The sequence below is a fragment of the Ailuropoda melanoleuca genome, chromosome 8 (genome assembly GCF_002007445.2).
Source record: "Ailuropoda melanoleuca isolate Jingjing chromosome 8, ASM200744v2, whole genome shotgun sequence".
In the NCBI taxonomy this organism is placed as follows: Eukaryota; Metazoa; Chordata; class Mammalia; order Carnivora; family Ursidae; genus Ailuropoda; species Ailuropoda melanoleuca.
The window spans coordinates 82,524,288-82,541,968 of NC_048225.1; the positions used below are offsets into that span (position 1 = coordinate 82,524,288).

The 17,681-nt window shown below is 37.9% G+C and overlaps 1 protein-coding gene across 3 annotated transcripts in view; it reads left to right on the forward strand.

Annotated features, from left to right (window-relative positions):
• The window catches only part of AXDND1 (axonemal dynein light chain domain containing 1), an 89,940-nt gene that overhangs the window by 5,357 nt on the left and 66,902 nt on the right, over nucleotides 1-17,681 (forward strand). For all 3 annotated transcript variants that reach the window (XM_034666782.1, XM_011220956.3, XM_034666783.1), the window contains 6 exons: nucleotides 798-901; nucleotides 6,702-6,822; nucleotides 7,681-7,766; nucleotides 10,487-10,543; nucleotides 11,515-11,617; nucleotides 12,893-13,014. In XM_034666782.1, coding sequence (XP_034522673.1) covers nucleotides 798-901; nucleotides 6,702-6,822; nucleotides 7,681-7,766; nucleotides 10,487-10,543; nucleotides 11,515-11,617; nucleotides 12,893-13,014 — 593 coding nt within the window. The remainder of the gene's footprint in view (nucleotides 1-797; nucleotides 902-6,701; nucleotides 6,823-7,680; nucleotides 7,767-10,486; nucleotides 10,544-11,514; nucleotides 11,618-12,892; nucleotides 13,015-17,681) is intronic.

Consider the following 17,681-nt stretch of genomic DNA (forward strand, 5'->3'; position numbering starts at 1 on the left):
GGGACAAGGAAGTCATAAACAAAGGATTATTTTGGGCAAGGTCATCTTCTCCTGGGGAAGGGTGGGAGCCTATCAGGTTGATTACCTCAGTAGTGCTGATCAGGAACGGTCCAGCTGATTGGCTTAAAATGCCACTCTTGGGAGATGCCAGAACTGAAATTAGGTAAGATGTTACATGTTGGTTTGCTGAATGGAGGCTTAGCACAAGTGACTTCATTTTGGACTTGTTTCTTTTTTAATGTTATATATTCCTCTTTTTTTTTTTTTTTTAAAGATTTTATTTATTTATTTGTCAGGGAGAGAGAGAGAGAGGGCAAGCACAAGCAGGAAGAATGGCACACACAGAGAGAAGCAGGCTTCCTGCTGAGCAAGGAGCCCAATGTGGGGCTTGATCCCAAGGTCCTGGGATCATGACCTGAGCTGAAGGCAGACGCTTAACCGACTGAGCCACCCAGGCATCCCAGTGTTATATATTCCTGTTTGTCTTTCAAAATACTTTAAAATTAATTTCTTAGAATGAAAACTAAAATCATTTGCACCAGTATTTCCAGGGAAATGCTTTTTAAAATGTGATTTGCCTAAGTGATCATTATTATTACTTTCAGTCTTGATATTTTTCTTTCACTTTTGAATTGTCCCAGTTTCAGTTTTTCTCCATAGTATTGATTAAGCATTCTGCTCTCTCTTTTTTTCACAGACTATCCAAATGCTTTTAATGTAAACATGCCTAAGGATTGGCAGATTTCATTTGCCTAGAGCTCCCTCTGCTGTACATTCACGTATTTGCTTTTTCTTAGGGTACTCTTCCGCGTCCAGCGGACCAAGTCTGGTATCACCCTCTTCGAAGAAATAAGTTCAAATACCTGATTGACCATCCTGTTTCCCTAACTGGTGCTGGAAGGTAAAGAAGGCTGATGGTGGGGTAGATGCCAACGAATAGAGTCATTTTCTCATTTTCTCTCATTTCTTTGGGAGGGGCACAATTGGAAAAATCATAGAATCCAAGATTTTAAATTTGAAGCTTACAGTATCTTTGATGAATCAGAATACAATCTGAAGAAGACACAGAACCAACCTTCTGTGTGTAGGATTATTAACTCGACTGGCTTTTGGTTTGTTTAGATTTGCTTTTTGCCTGCCTTTGTGTCCTTGTCCACTTACTCTTCTGTCCTTTGCTGCAACTTAGTAAAAGGGACGGGATCCCACAAGCAGAGTGTCTTCTAGTGCCTCCTTCATCTGCGGTAGGAGATGAGGTAACAGAGCTATGTGAAAACCTTGAAGAGCAAGTGCTTCCTCCTTGGTTTTCCTCAAAGTGAACCCTCCACCTTTAGATCAAATCAGCAAATACTCTTTGTTGATTTTATGTCATTCTTAAAAATACTCTACATGTCCCAGGTTTCCCTGTGAAGATTGTGACCAGCTCATTTTCTATGTGTAGTCCATTTATCGGTTGCATGCCCCCTTGAGATATCACTTCATCCGAAAGAAATAATATGTAATATTATGACACATTAATGACACATTAATATGTAATAATTAACATATTAATACATGGGTAGGTTATTTAGTCTGTCTTTTTTTTTTTTAAGGTTTTTTAAAATTTATTTGACAGAGAGAGAGACAGCCAGCGAGAGAGGGAGCACAAGCAGGGGTAGAGGGAGAGGAAGAAGCAGGCTCCCAGCAGAGCAGGGAGCCTGATGCGGGGCTCAATCCCCAGGATCCAGGGATCACGCCCTGGGTTGGAGGCAGATGTTTAATGACTGAGCTACCCAGGCACCCTGGTTATTTAGTCTTTCTGAGTTCCATTTTCTCATTTGCAAAAAGGGAATAATAGACTTACTCCATTTTATGGACCTCCCAGGGATATTGTAAAGCACATATTTTAAAGGAGATAATGGACAGTACTATGTATGTATGTATATAAGCAAGCTCTACACCCAACATGGGGTTCAAACTCATGACCCTGAGGTCAAGAGGCGTGTGCTCCACTGACTGACCAGCCAGGTGCCCCATACAGGGCCATTTCAATATAAGCTATTATTACTCAGCTATGTCTCAGTGCTAGAAAAGGTGGCAGGAACTTGGGCTATTAACTTTTGTGGCCTGGGGCTTTAGTGTCAAAATATCTGTATTTTATTTTATACTTTCAGATCGTGGTTATAATTATCTCTAGTTATAATTAGTAGTTATGAGATGTTTGAAGTACTTTGAAAAAAATAATAAGCTATATCTGAATGCAGCAGTAACCCAATATTAAAGTTTTAATGTCCAATGACTTCTGACTTGGAATTTTGAAACCATGAAGATTTGTGGTAAACAGGATAATGGCCTCCCCGCAAAACGTTCTCACTGTACCTCAGAACTTGAATACATACCTTACATAGCCAAAGAGACTTTGCAGATGTGATTAAGGTTAAGGACCCTGAGATGGTGAGATTAACCTGGATCTCAGGATGGGCCCAACCTAACTGCTTGAGTCTTTAAAGTGGAAAAAGAAGGAAGTTGAATGGGTCAGAGAAGAAGGAGGACACAGTGGAAGTGTGAGAGAGAAGGAATTCAGCCTACTATTGCTGGCTTTGAAGATGGAGGAAGGGAGGACAGAAGCTAATAACTCCTGTTGGCCTCTAGAGGCTTGGGTATGGCCCTCAGCTGGCAACCGTCAAGGAAACAGGAATCTCAGTCCTAGAAGCGCAAGGAATTGAGTTCTGTTAACAACTCCAATGGGCACGGAAATGGATCTTCTCCTAGAGCATCCAGAAAGGAATATAGCCCTGTCAACACCTTGATTTTAGCCCGTGAGACTTGTGTTGGACTTCTGACATATAGAACTGTAAGATAATAAGTTTGTGTTGTTTAAGCTGCTAAATTTGTGGTAATTTTTATGACACCAGTAGAAAATTAATACATGTATGTATAACTAATAGTATTTATAACGAGGCAACTTGTCTAGCAACCTTAAATATTTAGAGCACAACAGTAAAATAGAAAACAACCCAGAAAATAGCCTCTGAGTAATATTTTTTGACAGCTTTATCAGTCAGAGTTCAGTGCAGAAAATAAAACCTATTTGAAGCATTAAAGTGAGTATTTAACCAACTGAGCCACCCAGGCGCCCCTAAATTGAGTATTTAAAAAAATTGAGTATTTAAAAAAAAGGGCTAAAGGAGCAGGTGTGAAGCAACACTCTTGGGAATGACTCTCAGAACAGGGTGGAATTAACCTACCGCACAGGCTGTAGTAGCTGCCGCAGGAGTCCAAGAGTATGCCTCCTCGAACAGACGTTTGTCCAGACAAGGTCAAAGTGGCCAATATACACATGAGAAGATGCTCAACGTCACTAGCCATAAGGAGATGCAAATCAGACTGTGAAGAGATACTATTTCACACCTACTAGGATGGCCAAAAAGCCGATAATAACAAGCATTTGTAAGGATGTAGAGACATCGGAAGTGTCATACATTGCTGGTGGGAATGTAAAATGGAGCAGCCTCTTTGGAAAATAGTTTGGCAGTTCCGCAAAAATTTAAACATAGGCTTACCAGATGACCCAGCAATTCCACTCCTAGGTGTGTACCCAAGAGAATAGATATAGCCTTGGGTGTATACCCAAGAGAATAGATGGTATATGTCTGCACAAAAACTTACAATGAATATTCATGGCAGCATTATTCATGCAGCCAAAAAGTGGAAACAAACCAATTGTCCATCAGTTGATGAAAAACAAACAAAATGGCATATACAGTGGAATATTATTCAGCCATAAAAAGGAATGAAGTACGCATACCTGCTACAACATTGATGGACCTTGAAAACATGCTAAGTGAAGGAAGCCAGTCATAAAAGGGCACATGTGTGTTTCTGTTTTTGTATGAAGTGTCCAGGATAGGCAAATCCATAGAGACAAAAAGTAGATTATTGTTTGCTGGGGGTGGGGCTGCAGAGAAGAGTGGGGAATTACTGCTAATGGGTAAGGGGTTTTTGGGGGGGTGAGAAAAATAACCTGGAGTTAGATACTGGTGATGGTCATACAACTTTGTGAATATATTAAAACTTGTAAATTGTGAATATAGTAAAAACTTGTGAGGATACTAAAAATTTATAAATTGTACTCTTAAAAGATGAATTTTGTGATATGTGAATGATAATTGCAATTTAAAAAAAAAAAAAAACCGTTAACTGTGGTCCAAGGATCTGGAAGCTGAAATCCAGAAGCTGTCACTGCAGTTACTGCACTGCCCCTCTAGACCGGGGTAGCTGGAGAATGGATTCTGGAATGTTTTAGGAAAATCACTTTTCCATGATGTTGCTGGTAGAATCAGCTAAAGACATGACAAGAAAGGGAATTCTGTTTCACTTCTACCTCTGAAATCTTGCAAAAGTGCATTTACTTGAGGAACTTAGCTCACACCCAGAGCCCTAGCTGCAAGGGTGTCTGGGAAAGTGCTTTCCAACCCTTCCAACCCAAAGAAGGACCCAACACACACCAGGGCCTGCCATATTCCAGTGCTGACTTAGGTTTCAGAAACATAACCAGACTGTCCTCAGGATGCTTGTAACTTCATAAGTCATTACTTGAATTGTCAAGAAAAGATTAAATTGTGTTGCGTACACTCTTTAAGAAAGCTGCCAAGTTTTAAATACATTTTAGAAAGACAGTATATTTAAAAAGCATTCCTCAGTTATTTGGAAAATCGATCTCTCTGAAATACCTCATTCCTTTACAACTTCAGATAAAAGAAATGCTTATTTATGAACATAACCAGTGATGATTTGAAGAAAAATGTGAAGTATGAACTCAGTTTGATAATCTGGGGGATCCGGTTTTTGTGTTATGGCCAAGATTCCAAATTTTATTTTGTTTTTTGTTTTGGTAAATAAAAATAGATTTTCCAGAGGAGTGGAAGCAGGTGATTTACCACAAGAGTTTTATAAGAAATAAAAAGATACAGTATGTGTCTTTGTCTGGCTTATTTTACTTGGCATAATGTTCTCCAGCTTCATCCATGCTGTCGGAAATGGCAGGAGTTCCTTTTTAAAGGCTGGATAACATCCCATTGTCTATATATACATATTTTCTTTATCCATTCATTAATCGATGGACATTTAGGTTGTTTCCATGTCTGGGCTATTGTGAATAATGCATCAGTGAACATGGGAGTGCAGATATTTTGTCAAGATCCAGATTAATTTCCTTTGGATATAAACCCAGAAGTGGGGTTGCTGAGTCATATGGTAGTTCTATATTATTTTTTTGAGGAAGTCCCATACTATTTATCATAATGGCTATACCAATTACAATTGGGGGGAGGGGCTGAGACGTGTGAAAATCACATGCTGTAAGTGGTCCGATTATAACTGTGCTATAGGAAGGTGAATCTGGCAGAAGTGTGTAGAATATACTGGAGAGACTTGAGAATCCACATAAAAAGTAGGGAGAGCTTGGACTAGTGATTTGGCTTTGGCAAGAGGCAACAGGGTCAATGCTAGAATGATATGAGGGTGGCTATAAAATTAATAAGTGTTAGTGGTGGATAGGAATTTAGGGCAGTGGATGGGAAGGAATCAATTATATATGCTGATGTTTTGATGGATAGAGTGGTGGTATTTCCTGAAGAATTAGTGAGGATGAGAGGGTGGAAAGTTAGAATGGAGGGAGGATTCTTCATGGTATGTATAGGTCACAAATGTGATAAGGTGAGATTTGATGGCATTGCCAAGAAGAAAGTATAGGGTAAGAATACAGAGAGATGAGGCCAGAATGTTGCAGGGCATTTCCATTTAATAGACAGGAAGTCACAGAGGAGTCTAAGAAGTAGTAGTTAAGGCAAAAGAACTAGGAGAGTCCAGTAACATAGAGGAGAGGAGAGTGGATTTTTTTTAAAGACTTTATTTATTTATTTGAAAGAAAGAAAAAGCATGAGCAGGATGGGGAGGGGCAGAAGGAGAGGGAAAAGCAGGCTCCCCAGTGAGCAGGGAGTCTGACATGGGGCCCAATCCCAGGACCCTGGGATCATGACCTGAGCTGAAGGCAGATGCTTAACTGACTGAGCCACCCAGGTGCCCCAAAAAGAGTGTTTTTAAAAAGAGAGTAATCAACCCTGGGAGATAATACAGGGAAATGGTGGAAAAGAAGAGCTGATGACTTAGCCGTAGAACATCATCAGCTTTCTAGTGGTTTCAGAAGAGAGCTAGGGATGGAAATTAGATTGCAAGGAAATTTCAAGAAATCTGATTAAAGGAAAGTAAAAGGTCGGTCAGTCGATAGATAGATCCTGATAACATGACAGCAATGCATGGTCAAGGGTAGATTTTTAGAAGGGGAAAAGACTTGAGTTATAGTCCAAAGGGAATATTCCAAGAGAGAGGGAGACACACAAAAGTAGGTTGGTAGAATGAGATCCCAAAGGATTGGGTAAAGATGAAATCAAGGACATAAGTGGAGGAAATAACCCTGGGGAAGAGAATACATTTTAGCCCAAGGTTGAAGGAAGGGAAAGAATTTGTGATGTGAAGGAAAAATGTGAGATGGGGAAGGGGTGGCTCATATCTAATGCCTCCACTGTCTTAATGAAGTATGAAGTAAGGAGACTGGTTTTGTGCCCCTTTTCACCCACTAGAAGGATGTGTGTGGATCTTACCCACTCTTATCCAGTAGCCAGACAGAAAATTTATTTGGTAAATATATTTTTCTGATTTTTTAGGGATATTTCTTTTCTGTACGATGTTAAATACGTTAAAGGAGAGGCCAGGGAGAGTTTGCTTTGTCCCCCACGTTCAGAACGTTCATTACAGTCACATGATGGTGTCATTGTGCCGCATAAGGTAAATAAAATATTTGACAAATAATTTCCTCTCTGATTTTTAAAAATAATTTCCTTAAAATATAAAGCAATGTACTGTAAGAACAACCTGTAGTTCTTTTCAGTTTTCATAGCACTTTCTAATTATTTCTAGGAAAGGGTATCTAGTGGGAAAGGATTTATGATTTCTTGTTTTAAGCCATTTTCCAAACTACAGTTAATCCACTTTAATCTATTGTGTAATCCACTTTAATTTATTTAATCTAAATATTCCTTTAATCTAGAAAATACAGTATAGGAGACTAGATTTCTTTTTTAAATTTACAGTTCAAAGTTGTAGAATTCTTATTTTTTTATGTTGCTAAGGCAAATTTTAAATTCCTATTGAATTTTATTTATTTTTTATTTTTATTTTTTGAAAGATTTTATTTATTTGAGGAGACAGATATAATGACAGCGAGCACTTGTGGGGAGGAGAGGGAGAAGCAGGGTCCCCATTGAGCAGAGAGCCCAATGCTGGGCTCAGTTCCAGGACCCTGAGATCATGACCTGAGCCAAAGGCAGATGCTTAACTGACTGAGCCACTGAGGCATCCCTCCTGTTGAATTTTAAAGAGTCAGTGGATTACTGAATGTGTGGGACATGTGTGAATAATACTAAAACCAAAGTTATTCTTTAATTCATGGTTATTTTTTAAACGTGTGTTCTGCTAAATGTTTTTTTACTGTGTCCTATGGTCCATATTACTAATACTGTTATTTCTGTAATCAAAATTTCTTAATCAATAGCATCCCTTTGGGGTAGGAATGTTGATTTAGGCAATTCAACTTTTTTCATTTACTAATGTTTTCATTCTTATCCTTCTTTCTTCCTTTTTAAGCCAAAGAAACTAACAGATACTTTGATTCCTGAAGAATTTCATATCGTGTCAAATACAGGAGTTTCAGGTTTGGAGTGTTATGATGAGTGAGTACTATGGTATATCCTGAATATCTGACAAATGGGATTGTTTCCTCCTTCCCAGACATAGAGGAACCTGAGAACAGTTCACCCATGTTCCTAGGTAATCTCTACATTGAAATAAGGAAACATTTGGCCTTCCACCTGAAATGTAAGAAAGGTGTCGAAATGAAAACGTCTTATAATACATTCTATGTTAATTGAATTTAAATAAAAATAAATAAATTAAAAAAATAAAAACGCCTACCAATTGTAAGTGGACAGTTTAGTTTTTTAAATTAAATTATGGAGTTGTGCAGTCATCTCATAATCCAATTTTAAACCTTTGGAATTTCTATTTATTGGGATTGTTTTTAACTTCTCCTAGCTATGCTTTATAGTTTTTGATATTGGATATGTTACACTCCTTTTGCTTCATGTATTGCTGAATATTTTGTTATTGTGAATGAAACTTATTTCTTATATTCATTTTTGGGTTGTTCATTGCTTACACATAGAAATAACGACTAATAATTGCATAATGAATTTGTATCTTGTGATGTTATAAAACTCATTTATTAATTCTAGTAGGTTTTATTTGTAGAGTCCTTATCATATTATCTGAAATTAAACAAGTTTTACTATCGCCTGCCCCCAAAAAGGAAAATGTCTTATTGAAAAGAGTTTGAGATTTTGGTCATCAGATTGTTCTCTTTCTGTCTTTTCCTACTGTTTAATTTTGAATCAAAAAAGTGGATCTTTGTTCTGAATGCTTGCCTAGGCCTTTTTAGGAACGGTTTTGAGCAGTGGCCAAGGAGACAAAGGAAAGTAGCCCTCTGAGCTGCTGTCTCATAATGCACACTCTAGGGCTTGGTTCCAGCCTGCCCGCTAGTCATCTCCAATTTTCTTTGTTTCCTTCTTATGAGATTCAAAATGGGATCTTGCTTGTATTTTCTGAAACAGTGTTTGAGTGTTTGATAGTGTAAAAAACCAGAACTGTGAACTAAGGTTTTATAATAAAATCTCCAGAGGCTTGTCACTCTTTTTACTTTTCCAATACACATGTTACAGCATTTCCTTATGATAGTGGGTTTCAGAACAACATTGTGCCAATATTAATCATTTTGGGGGGAACTTTTTATTTTTATATAATTTCAAAATTATAAAAATGGTACAAAAATATGACAAGCAACTCTCATGTACTCTCTTTTTTTACTCACTGAGTATTTACATTTTGCTTTATTTGCTTTGATGCAGGTGCATGTGCGTGCACACACACACACGCACACACAGACACACACACATTAAAACTATTCAAGAGTAAGTTGGAGATATGACCCTTTATCACCAAATACTTCAGTGTGTTTCCTAGCAACCCACTAGTTATAGATCTTTTTGATGACTTTTTAGCTTCATCATTTCTTCTGTGTTTATTAGTTAGCATTTTACCATATGGATTCATGGATTTCTGTTTTTTTCTGTGGGTTATAGTTCTTTACTATGATTATTTTTGTGTTCAAAATTTTTTAGATTTGGCCAATGTTAGCTCCTTTAAGCTGGCTCCTTTGTTCTTTGGACATGTCCCCATAATTCTTTGAGTGTTCCTTATTTTCTGACTTGATAAGATTTCCAGGTTCATCTTATAGTTCCCACCTCCAGCTATGGAATGAGCTATGTCACTTCTCCAGGGAGTGCTGATTCCTTTTAGTGGAGAATGGTACTTAGAAGTCAAGATCTGGGTGATAGGTGTGCTTGTTGTGTCTGGGCTATCAATGCTTCTGGCTCATCTCACTCATTTATTTTTAATTTTTTTAAAAATTTTTTTTAATTTTTATTTTTTAAAGATTTTATTTATTTATTTATGTGACAGAGAGACAGCCAGCGAGAGAGGGAACACAGCAGGGGGAGTGGGAGAGGAAGAAGCAGGCTCCCAGTGGAAGAGCCCAATGTGGGACTCGATCCCGGAACACCGGGATCAAGCCCTGAGCCGAAGGNGGGAGAGGAAGAAGCAGGCCCACAGTGGAGGAGCCCGACGTGGGGCTCGATCCCATAACGCCGGGACCACGCCCTGAGCCGAAGGCAGACGCCCAACCGCTGTGCCACCCAGGCACCCCTCATCTCACTTATTTTTCAAACTCTGAGTCTTCATAGTCCCTGGAGATTTTTGACTGATCTATTCTGAAAATGGACCTTATTAACCAACTGAGTTTCCAGTGAGGGGCAGAACCAAAGGAAATGCTTAACTAGGGGAAGAAAAATGTTACATAAATAATAATGAATTAGAAGGATTACCATGTGGTTCTCATTGTGATACACATTTAGGTGGAAATGGGTACTTTTCAGAGGACAGATTTGGCTGGGAGTTAGGAAAAGTGGGTTCCAGCTTCATCTGTGCTTATTAATTTTATAGCATGTTTATTCACTTAACTGTTGATTTCAGTGTTCTTAAAACATCCTTCCACCTTTGAAAAGGCATTTAAAAAAGTGAATCAAGGAAATGTTCATATTGTGTCATAGGAGGAATGTTAATAAATCTTCTTTACTAAAAATATTCCAAATATGATAAATGTTATTACATCTGTGTCTGGAGATGTCTAGGTGGGATCTTGTGGGTAAAATGATGGACTTTTTCGATTGCCTCCAAGCTTCCCAATTTCATAAGGTCTTAGGTTTATCCTGTTGTGATATGTGATAAACAGGCCAACTAATTTTCTTACAATAGTATTTATCTGTCTTATTTATCGCAGCAAATATACTACCCTCCTCACAGATAGTGAAAAGAGGCTATTGCTCTTCCCATCCATGTAAGTACAGTTTATTTTTGAAAGTATTTCTTAGAAGGAACATATACATATGAATATGTATTTTAATTACATATATATTTTTCTTAGTACTTTATTGCATAGAAAATATTGAAGTTATAGCAGAAACCCAAGATTATAATTGCCCACAATTCCATCATCTAATCAGTGTTTTCAATTTTTACATATTTATAATTAAGTACTATAAAATATTTTTTTTACAGTTTTAAATTTCTTTTTTCTAACATTTTATTTTATTGTGGTAGGAACACTTAACATGAGAACTGTCTTCTTAAAAAAAAAAGAACTGTCTTCTTAATACATTTTTAAGTTTTCAACACAGTATCATTGAATCTAGGCACAATGTTGTACAGCAGATCTGTTTGCTATAGTCTTTTTTTTTCTTCTTATCTCTCCATTGTCCCTTTTCTTCACTTACATTGTGAAGTAACCAATATTAACAGCTTGGTATTTATATCTCCATATTTCTCCCATGTTCTTACAGTCCTGAACACTAGATGTATAGAATTTTTGGAAGAAAACATTATTTCATTTATGCAAAAGAGGATCATACTATTTACATTTTTCTTTTCCTTTTTCTTTGTTTTAAATTTTATTACTGCTATAACCCACTAGATCTGTATATACAGGCCTAATGCTTAAAATACCATTAATATTCCAGGGGCACCTGGGTGGCTCGGTCCATTGGGTGACCTCTTGGTTTTAGCTCAGGTCATGATCTTGGGGTCTGGGATTGAGCCCTATGTCAGGCTCCGCACTCAGTCGGGAATCTGCTTGGGGTTCTCTCCCGCTCCCTCTGCCCCTCCTCCAGCTCGCTTGCTATCTCTAAAATAAAAAAAATACCATTGATATCCCGTAGTGTATACATTTTATATATATTATATTCTTTTTGTCATTTGAGGATGACCTGTTATAACACTTCATTACATAAGTCTGTCACCTTAATCTTTTAGGAAACCTAATAAAAGAGTAGAGGTGGTCCAGCTGAATGATGTGATGGATGCTATGCTAGAGAGGGCTGGTGTGGAAAATCAGGAATATACAGGGCCAACCAAGGTAATCACAAAGACCAATGTAACCTAGTGCGTGAGAGATTGCATTCTGGAGCCAGAATGTCTGGATTGGAATCCTGGCCCTGCCATTTATTAGCTAGTGACCTTGGGCAAGTCACTTAATGTATTTGTGCCTCAATTTCCTCATCTTTCAATTAGAGGTAATAATAATACTTACCTCATAGGGTTGTTGTGGAGATTAAATGACATATGAATGCAAAGGTTTTAGAGTAGTGCTTGGCATGTAGTACACACTATAATTGTTGGTATTATTATTACTGTATTTCATTGACTATAAGGTACCATTCATTATAAGACCTTTATTATTTTATGTACCACTAAACACACTGCCAATTAAACCATGCTTTCTTACCACTTTAAATTTTTATTTTATTAATGAAAGAGCTCTTTCAATCTTACACAGATACAGATATTTTTCTTTATGAGGTCTCTTTCTCTTTTGTTTCATAAATTTTTATTTTTACAGAATTTGAAACTTAAAGAGAAGTTCAGTATAAGGCATTCCTATGTAAGCTTTACCCAGATTCACTAATAGTTTACATTGTGCCCTACTTGCTTTATAATTCTCTCTTCTTCTCTACATTCACATCTCTATATGTATAGTTTTTTCTGAACCATTTTACAGTAAGCTGGTGACATTATGTCTCTTTATCACCAAACATTTCAGGGTATGTTTCCTATGGATAAGGACATTCTCTTATATATCCATAATACAGTTATCAAAATCAGGAAATTTAACATTGAAGTAATAATATTACCTGTCCATATTCAAATTTAAAATTTTATCAATTGTCCCTATAATGATTTTTATAGCTCTTCTCTCCTCTGTTTCATGATCCCAGGATCACATAGTGCTTTTAAGTGTCATGTTCCTTTAGACAACAATAATCTGGAACAGTTCTTTGTTTTTCTTGACCTTGATATTTGGGAGAGCATATGCCAGTTATTCTGTAGAATGTTCCTCAGTTTTGGTTTGTGTGATGTGTACTCATGATTAGATTCAGGTTGTGCATTTTTGGCAGGGATGATATAGAAGTGATACTGTGACCTCAGTGCATCATGCAGACAGGTACATGATTAAACAGACTTTTAAAAATAATATATCATTTTTGTAGATATATTTATAAAGAAAAATATAAGTGAAATGAATTATCAAGGTGTCTCTAAAACATTCACATTTGGAGTATTTACTTCCTAAAATATTTTTTTACTGATAAGACTGTAATGAATACTGATGATATTCCTTATCTTCTGCCAGATGCACAAACTACTACATATATTGAGGAAGGAACAGACAATTTACAATACAGTATTTCATGAACTTATTCGACAAGTCAGCGTGGACTGTGCAGATAGAGGAGAACTACTATCCAAAATCAGGTGAGAGCTGTTATTGGAATATCCTAGTTTCCTTTTGAGCTTTATATTACAATTATGTTTATATCTGCTTTTGAGAAAATCACAAAAGTTCCCTTCTCTATTCTATTGATAATAAGGAACTGAATTGCATTTCTATTATATTTTCTATAGTAAAAATATGATGGTTGAGAACTTCCTTAAGATGATTTCTGTTGGGATGTTTGATACCATATTATTTTTTTTTAAGATTTATTTCTTTTACACAGAGAGAGTGAGAGAGAGAGAACACAAGTGTGTATGTGGGGGGAGCAAAGGGAGGGAGAGGGAGAGAGTCTCAAGCAGACTCTGCACTCAGTGTGGAGCTTGATGTGGGGCTCGATCCCATGACGCTGAGATAGTGACCTGAGCTGAAATCAAGAACTTAACCAACTGTGCAACCCAAGTGCCCTGACACCATATTCTTTTATGATTGGGGGTGAAGTGCTGTGTGAAATACTAAAACATGTATTGATTCTGGAGACAGACTGATCTGGTTTCAAATCAACATCTAGATGTGTGACCTTGGCAAAAGTGTGAGCCTTAGTTTTCTCATCTGTAGTTGCAGATAATTACTACTGTGAAAAATTTCATTTGTCCATTTGTTCACTCATCAGTCAGTGATGTCTATTGAGTGTTTACTCTGTGTCAAGCATTAGAGGCTTCATAGGATTGTGGGGAGGTTAAATGAGAGCACAGAAGTAGATGCTCAGTGCATATAATTATTATAGATGAACATGATAAATACTATTGTAGCTATAGTGCTTCTTATGACTGTGGTACTTCACGATAGGCTAGAAGGGATAGTGGAATTAGAATATTGGTTCAAATTACATATCTGCAGCTTCCGTGCCATGGAACCACAGGAAAAGTATTTGATCTCTCTGAATGTGTTTCTCCTGAATGAGAATTAATAACATGAATTTGCCCTGTTTGCCCACTGTCTGATGTATGGAAGCTGAGTCCTCCTATCTGATGGTGCTGAGAAACAAGGAGCAAAGCCATTAATGAGATTCTTGTCAAGATTAGATACTAAGGAGTCAGTTCTTGGAACAGCTTAAGAGCTGGAGAATGCAAATTAGAATGAGGATGGGGACAACTGAAGTCTGAGTTGTCAATCTAAGAATAGAGCTGGGAGGGACAGGTGAGGAAGCATAGCAGAGGAGCTAGATGACGAATGGCAGATCCAGACTTTCCCCTCACAAAGACTAGAGGTGAGTGGGACTCTTCCAGCTGATTTCAGGAGTTAGTTTCTAGGGGTCCAGTAAGGTGGGGTCCAATCCGAGGAGTCTAGACAGAAAGAGACAGGCCGGCAAGTTAAAGCCAAAATCCTTTAAGAAAAGTTGAGACACCAGGGAGACAAAAATACTAACTCCAAGGTACTAGAGACAGGATCTTAGTAGGGCGTCAAAGCCAAGGACTTAGAATAGGGTAAAGTTGGGAATTAAAAATGTAAAGTAGGTGATGGAGCACCTGGCTGGCTCAGTCAGTAGAGCATGTGATTCTTGATCTCGGGGTAGTGAGTTCAAGTCCCACTTTGGTCACAGAGCTTACTTTAAATAAGTAAATATATACATACATAAATAGAAAGTATACATGAGTGTGGAATATTCTTTAAAAAAAAAGAATACAAAGTAGGTGAAAATAAACAATGAGGTTTTAGGCCAATTGCTGCAAACATTCATGATGTATCTGTGGAATGGTGAAACATTCAGTAGGTTCAGAATAATCTAGTGGTCAGCATTTTGTTGTGGTAGGAGATCTTTTGAAGGTCTAGGGCCCACCTTCAATGGGGAAGACTACAGTTGTCCTGAGCTTGATATCTTAAAGAGTTTTCCCTGCTTCACAAGATTGTTGTGAAGATCCAATGAAAGTCCCCAGGAAATGGTAATGCCTTGGAAATAGTTGAGATCAGCCTCTGACTTCTTTGCTCTCTTTGCATATTACTGTAGCTTTCTGCTTCTGGTCTTATTGAGTGCTTTCTGATCTGCTTGTGTGTGTGTCCGCTTTTCATGCAACTGCCCCTGAGGCCTATTGCAGCAGAAGGAAGTTTTCTTCTTCCCGTCCTTCCTTCCTTCCTTCTTTTCTCCCTCCTTCCCTCCCTTCTTTCCTTCCTCCCTTTCTTCCTTCCTCCCTTCCTTCTTCCCTCCCTTCCTTCCTTCCTTCCTTCCTTCCTTCCTTCCTTCCTTCCTTCCTTCCTTCCTTCCTTCCTTCCTTCCTATTTTATTTATTTATTTGCCAGAGAGAAAGAGAGAGCACAAGCAGGGGGAGCGGCAGGCAGGGGGAGAAGTAGGCTCCCTGCTGAGTAAGGAGCCCCATGCGGTACTTGATTCCAGGATCCTGGGATCATGACCTGAGCTGAGGCAGACACTTAATTGACTGAGCCACCCAGGTATCCAAGAAGCAAGTTTTCATATGCAACAGAGTTTCATAATAACATTTTTTTTATAGGAGGAGGAATAACTGCCACATTGGGTATGAGCTGAACAAGATTCTTACATTAGAAAGAAATAGAGATGCTGTTGTAATCTTTTTGGTTGACACTATAAATATCTTTGGACGTGGCAGGCACCTGAGTTCTTTTCAGTTTTTTCAGTTGTTATTTTTGTTTTTTACAATATTTTATTATGGAAATTTCCAAATATCTGTAAAAATGGAAATGATTTTATTTTAAGTTTTTTTTAAAGAGAGACAAAGGAGAGAGAGAGAGTGGAGCAGGGGGAGGGGCAGAGGGAGAAGGAGAATCCTCAAGCAGGATTGCACTGAGCACGGAGTCCGACACAGGGCTCGTCCAAGCTGAAATCAAGAGTTGGTCACTTAATTGACTGAGCCACCCGAGTGCCCCAAAACAGAAATAATTTTAATGTGAACGCACACATACCTACTATCTAGATTCTGCCGTTAACATTTTACTCTATTTGCTTTATCACTTGTCTATCCATCTAGCCATCCTTCTATCCATCCATCAATTTCATGTACTTCAAAGTAAATTGATGACTTCAGTGTATTTCCCCCTAAATACTTTGTCATGTATATCATTAAACAAACAGAGTTCATTATTTATTTGCCTTTTTTCTCATTTTGAGTAAAATTTACATGTATCAAGAAACACAAATCTTGTCTGCCTTTATTGACTTTTGACAAATAAAAACTCTTAACAACATATGGAGGATTACCATCACCCCACAAAGTTCCCTAGTGCTCTTTCCCAGTAAATGCCCACCCCCCACTTCTCCAGGAGTTTTGACTTCTTTCCCTCTTACATTAGTTTCACCTATTTAGGAACTTCATATAAATGGGATCATGTAACATATATACAGTTGACCCTTGAACAACTTGGGTTTGAACTGCACAGGTTCACTTCTAGCAGATTTTTTACAGTCCAGTACTGTAAATGTATTTTCTCTTCCTCATGATTTTCTTAATAACATCTTTTCTCTAGCTTACTCTATTGTCTTTTCTCTAGCTTACTCTATTGTAAGAATACAGTATATAGGGCGCCTGGGTGGCTCAGTCGTTAAACGTCTGCCTTAGGCACAGGGCGTGATTATGGAGTTCTGGGATCCAGCCCTGCATTGGGCTCCTCAGCGGGAAGCCTGCTTTTTCCTCTCCCACTCCCCCTGCTTGTGTTCCCTCTCTTGCTGGCTGTCTCTCTCTCTCTCTGTCAAATAAATAAATAAATAAATAAAATATTTTTTAAAAAAATTTAAAAAAAGAATACAGTATATAGTACAGTAGTTTGCTCCTAGTTTGTTATTTACCTATTATTTTTTTTAAAAAATGTGCTCATCTGACTTTCTTTTATATACTTTTAAAGATTTACTTGTTTATTTTAGAGAGAGAGAGAGCACATGCATGAGCAGGAGGAGGGGCAGAGAGAGAGGGGAACAAGCCTTCTTCCTGTTGAGTGGGGAGCTGGTCACAGGGCTTGATCCTAGGACCCTGAGATCAAGACCTGACCCAAAATCAAGAATTGGGTGCTCTGGGACACCTGGGTGGCTCAGGTGGTTAAGTGTCTGATTTCGGGTCAGGTCATGATCCCAGGGTCCTGGGATCAAGTCCCACATCAGGCTCCTTGCTCAGTGGGGAGCCTGCTTTTCCCTCTGCCTGCTCTGCCTGCTGCTCCCCCTGTCTGTGTGTTCTCTCTCTTTCTCTCTGACAAATAAATTAAAAAAAAAAAAAAGTCAGGTGCTCAACCAACTGAGCCATCCAGATGCCCTGACTTTCTTGTAAAAGGTAAAAGGTTCTTTATAAGGATAGCTTTAAATTTACAGAATTGAACAGATAATAAAGAGTTTCCATTTATCCCCCTTCTCCATATACAGTTTCTTTCTTTATTAACATCTGGTATTAATGTGGTGTATTTGTTATAATTAATGAACCAATATTGATATACTATGGTTAACTGAAGTCCATAGGTTACATTATGGTTTAGTTGTTTGTGTTGTATTGTTCTATGGGTTTTGATAAATGCATATTTTTCAATCATAAAAAGGAATGAAGTACTTATACATGATATAACATGGATGAACTTTGAAAACATGCTAAGTGAAAGAAGCCAGTCAAAAAAGGTCACGATATTGTAATATTCCACTTATATGAAATGTCCAGAAGAGGCACCTGCAGACAGAAAGTAGATTAGTAGTAATAGT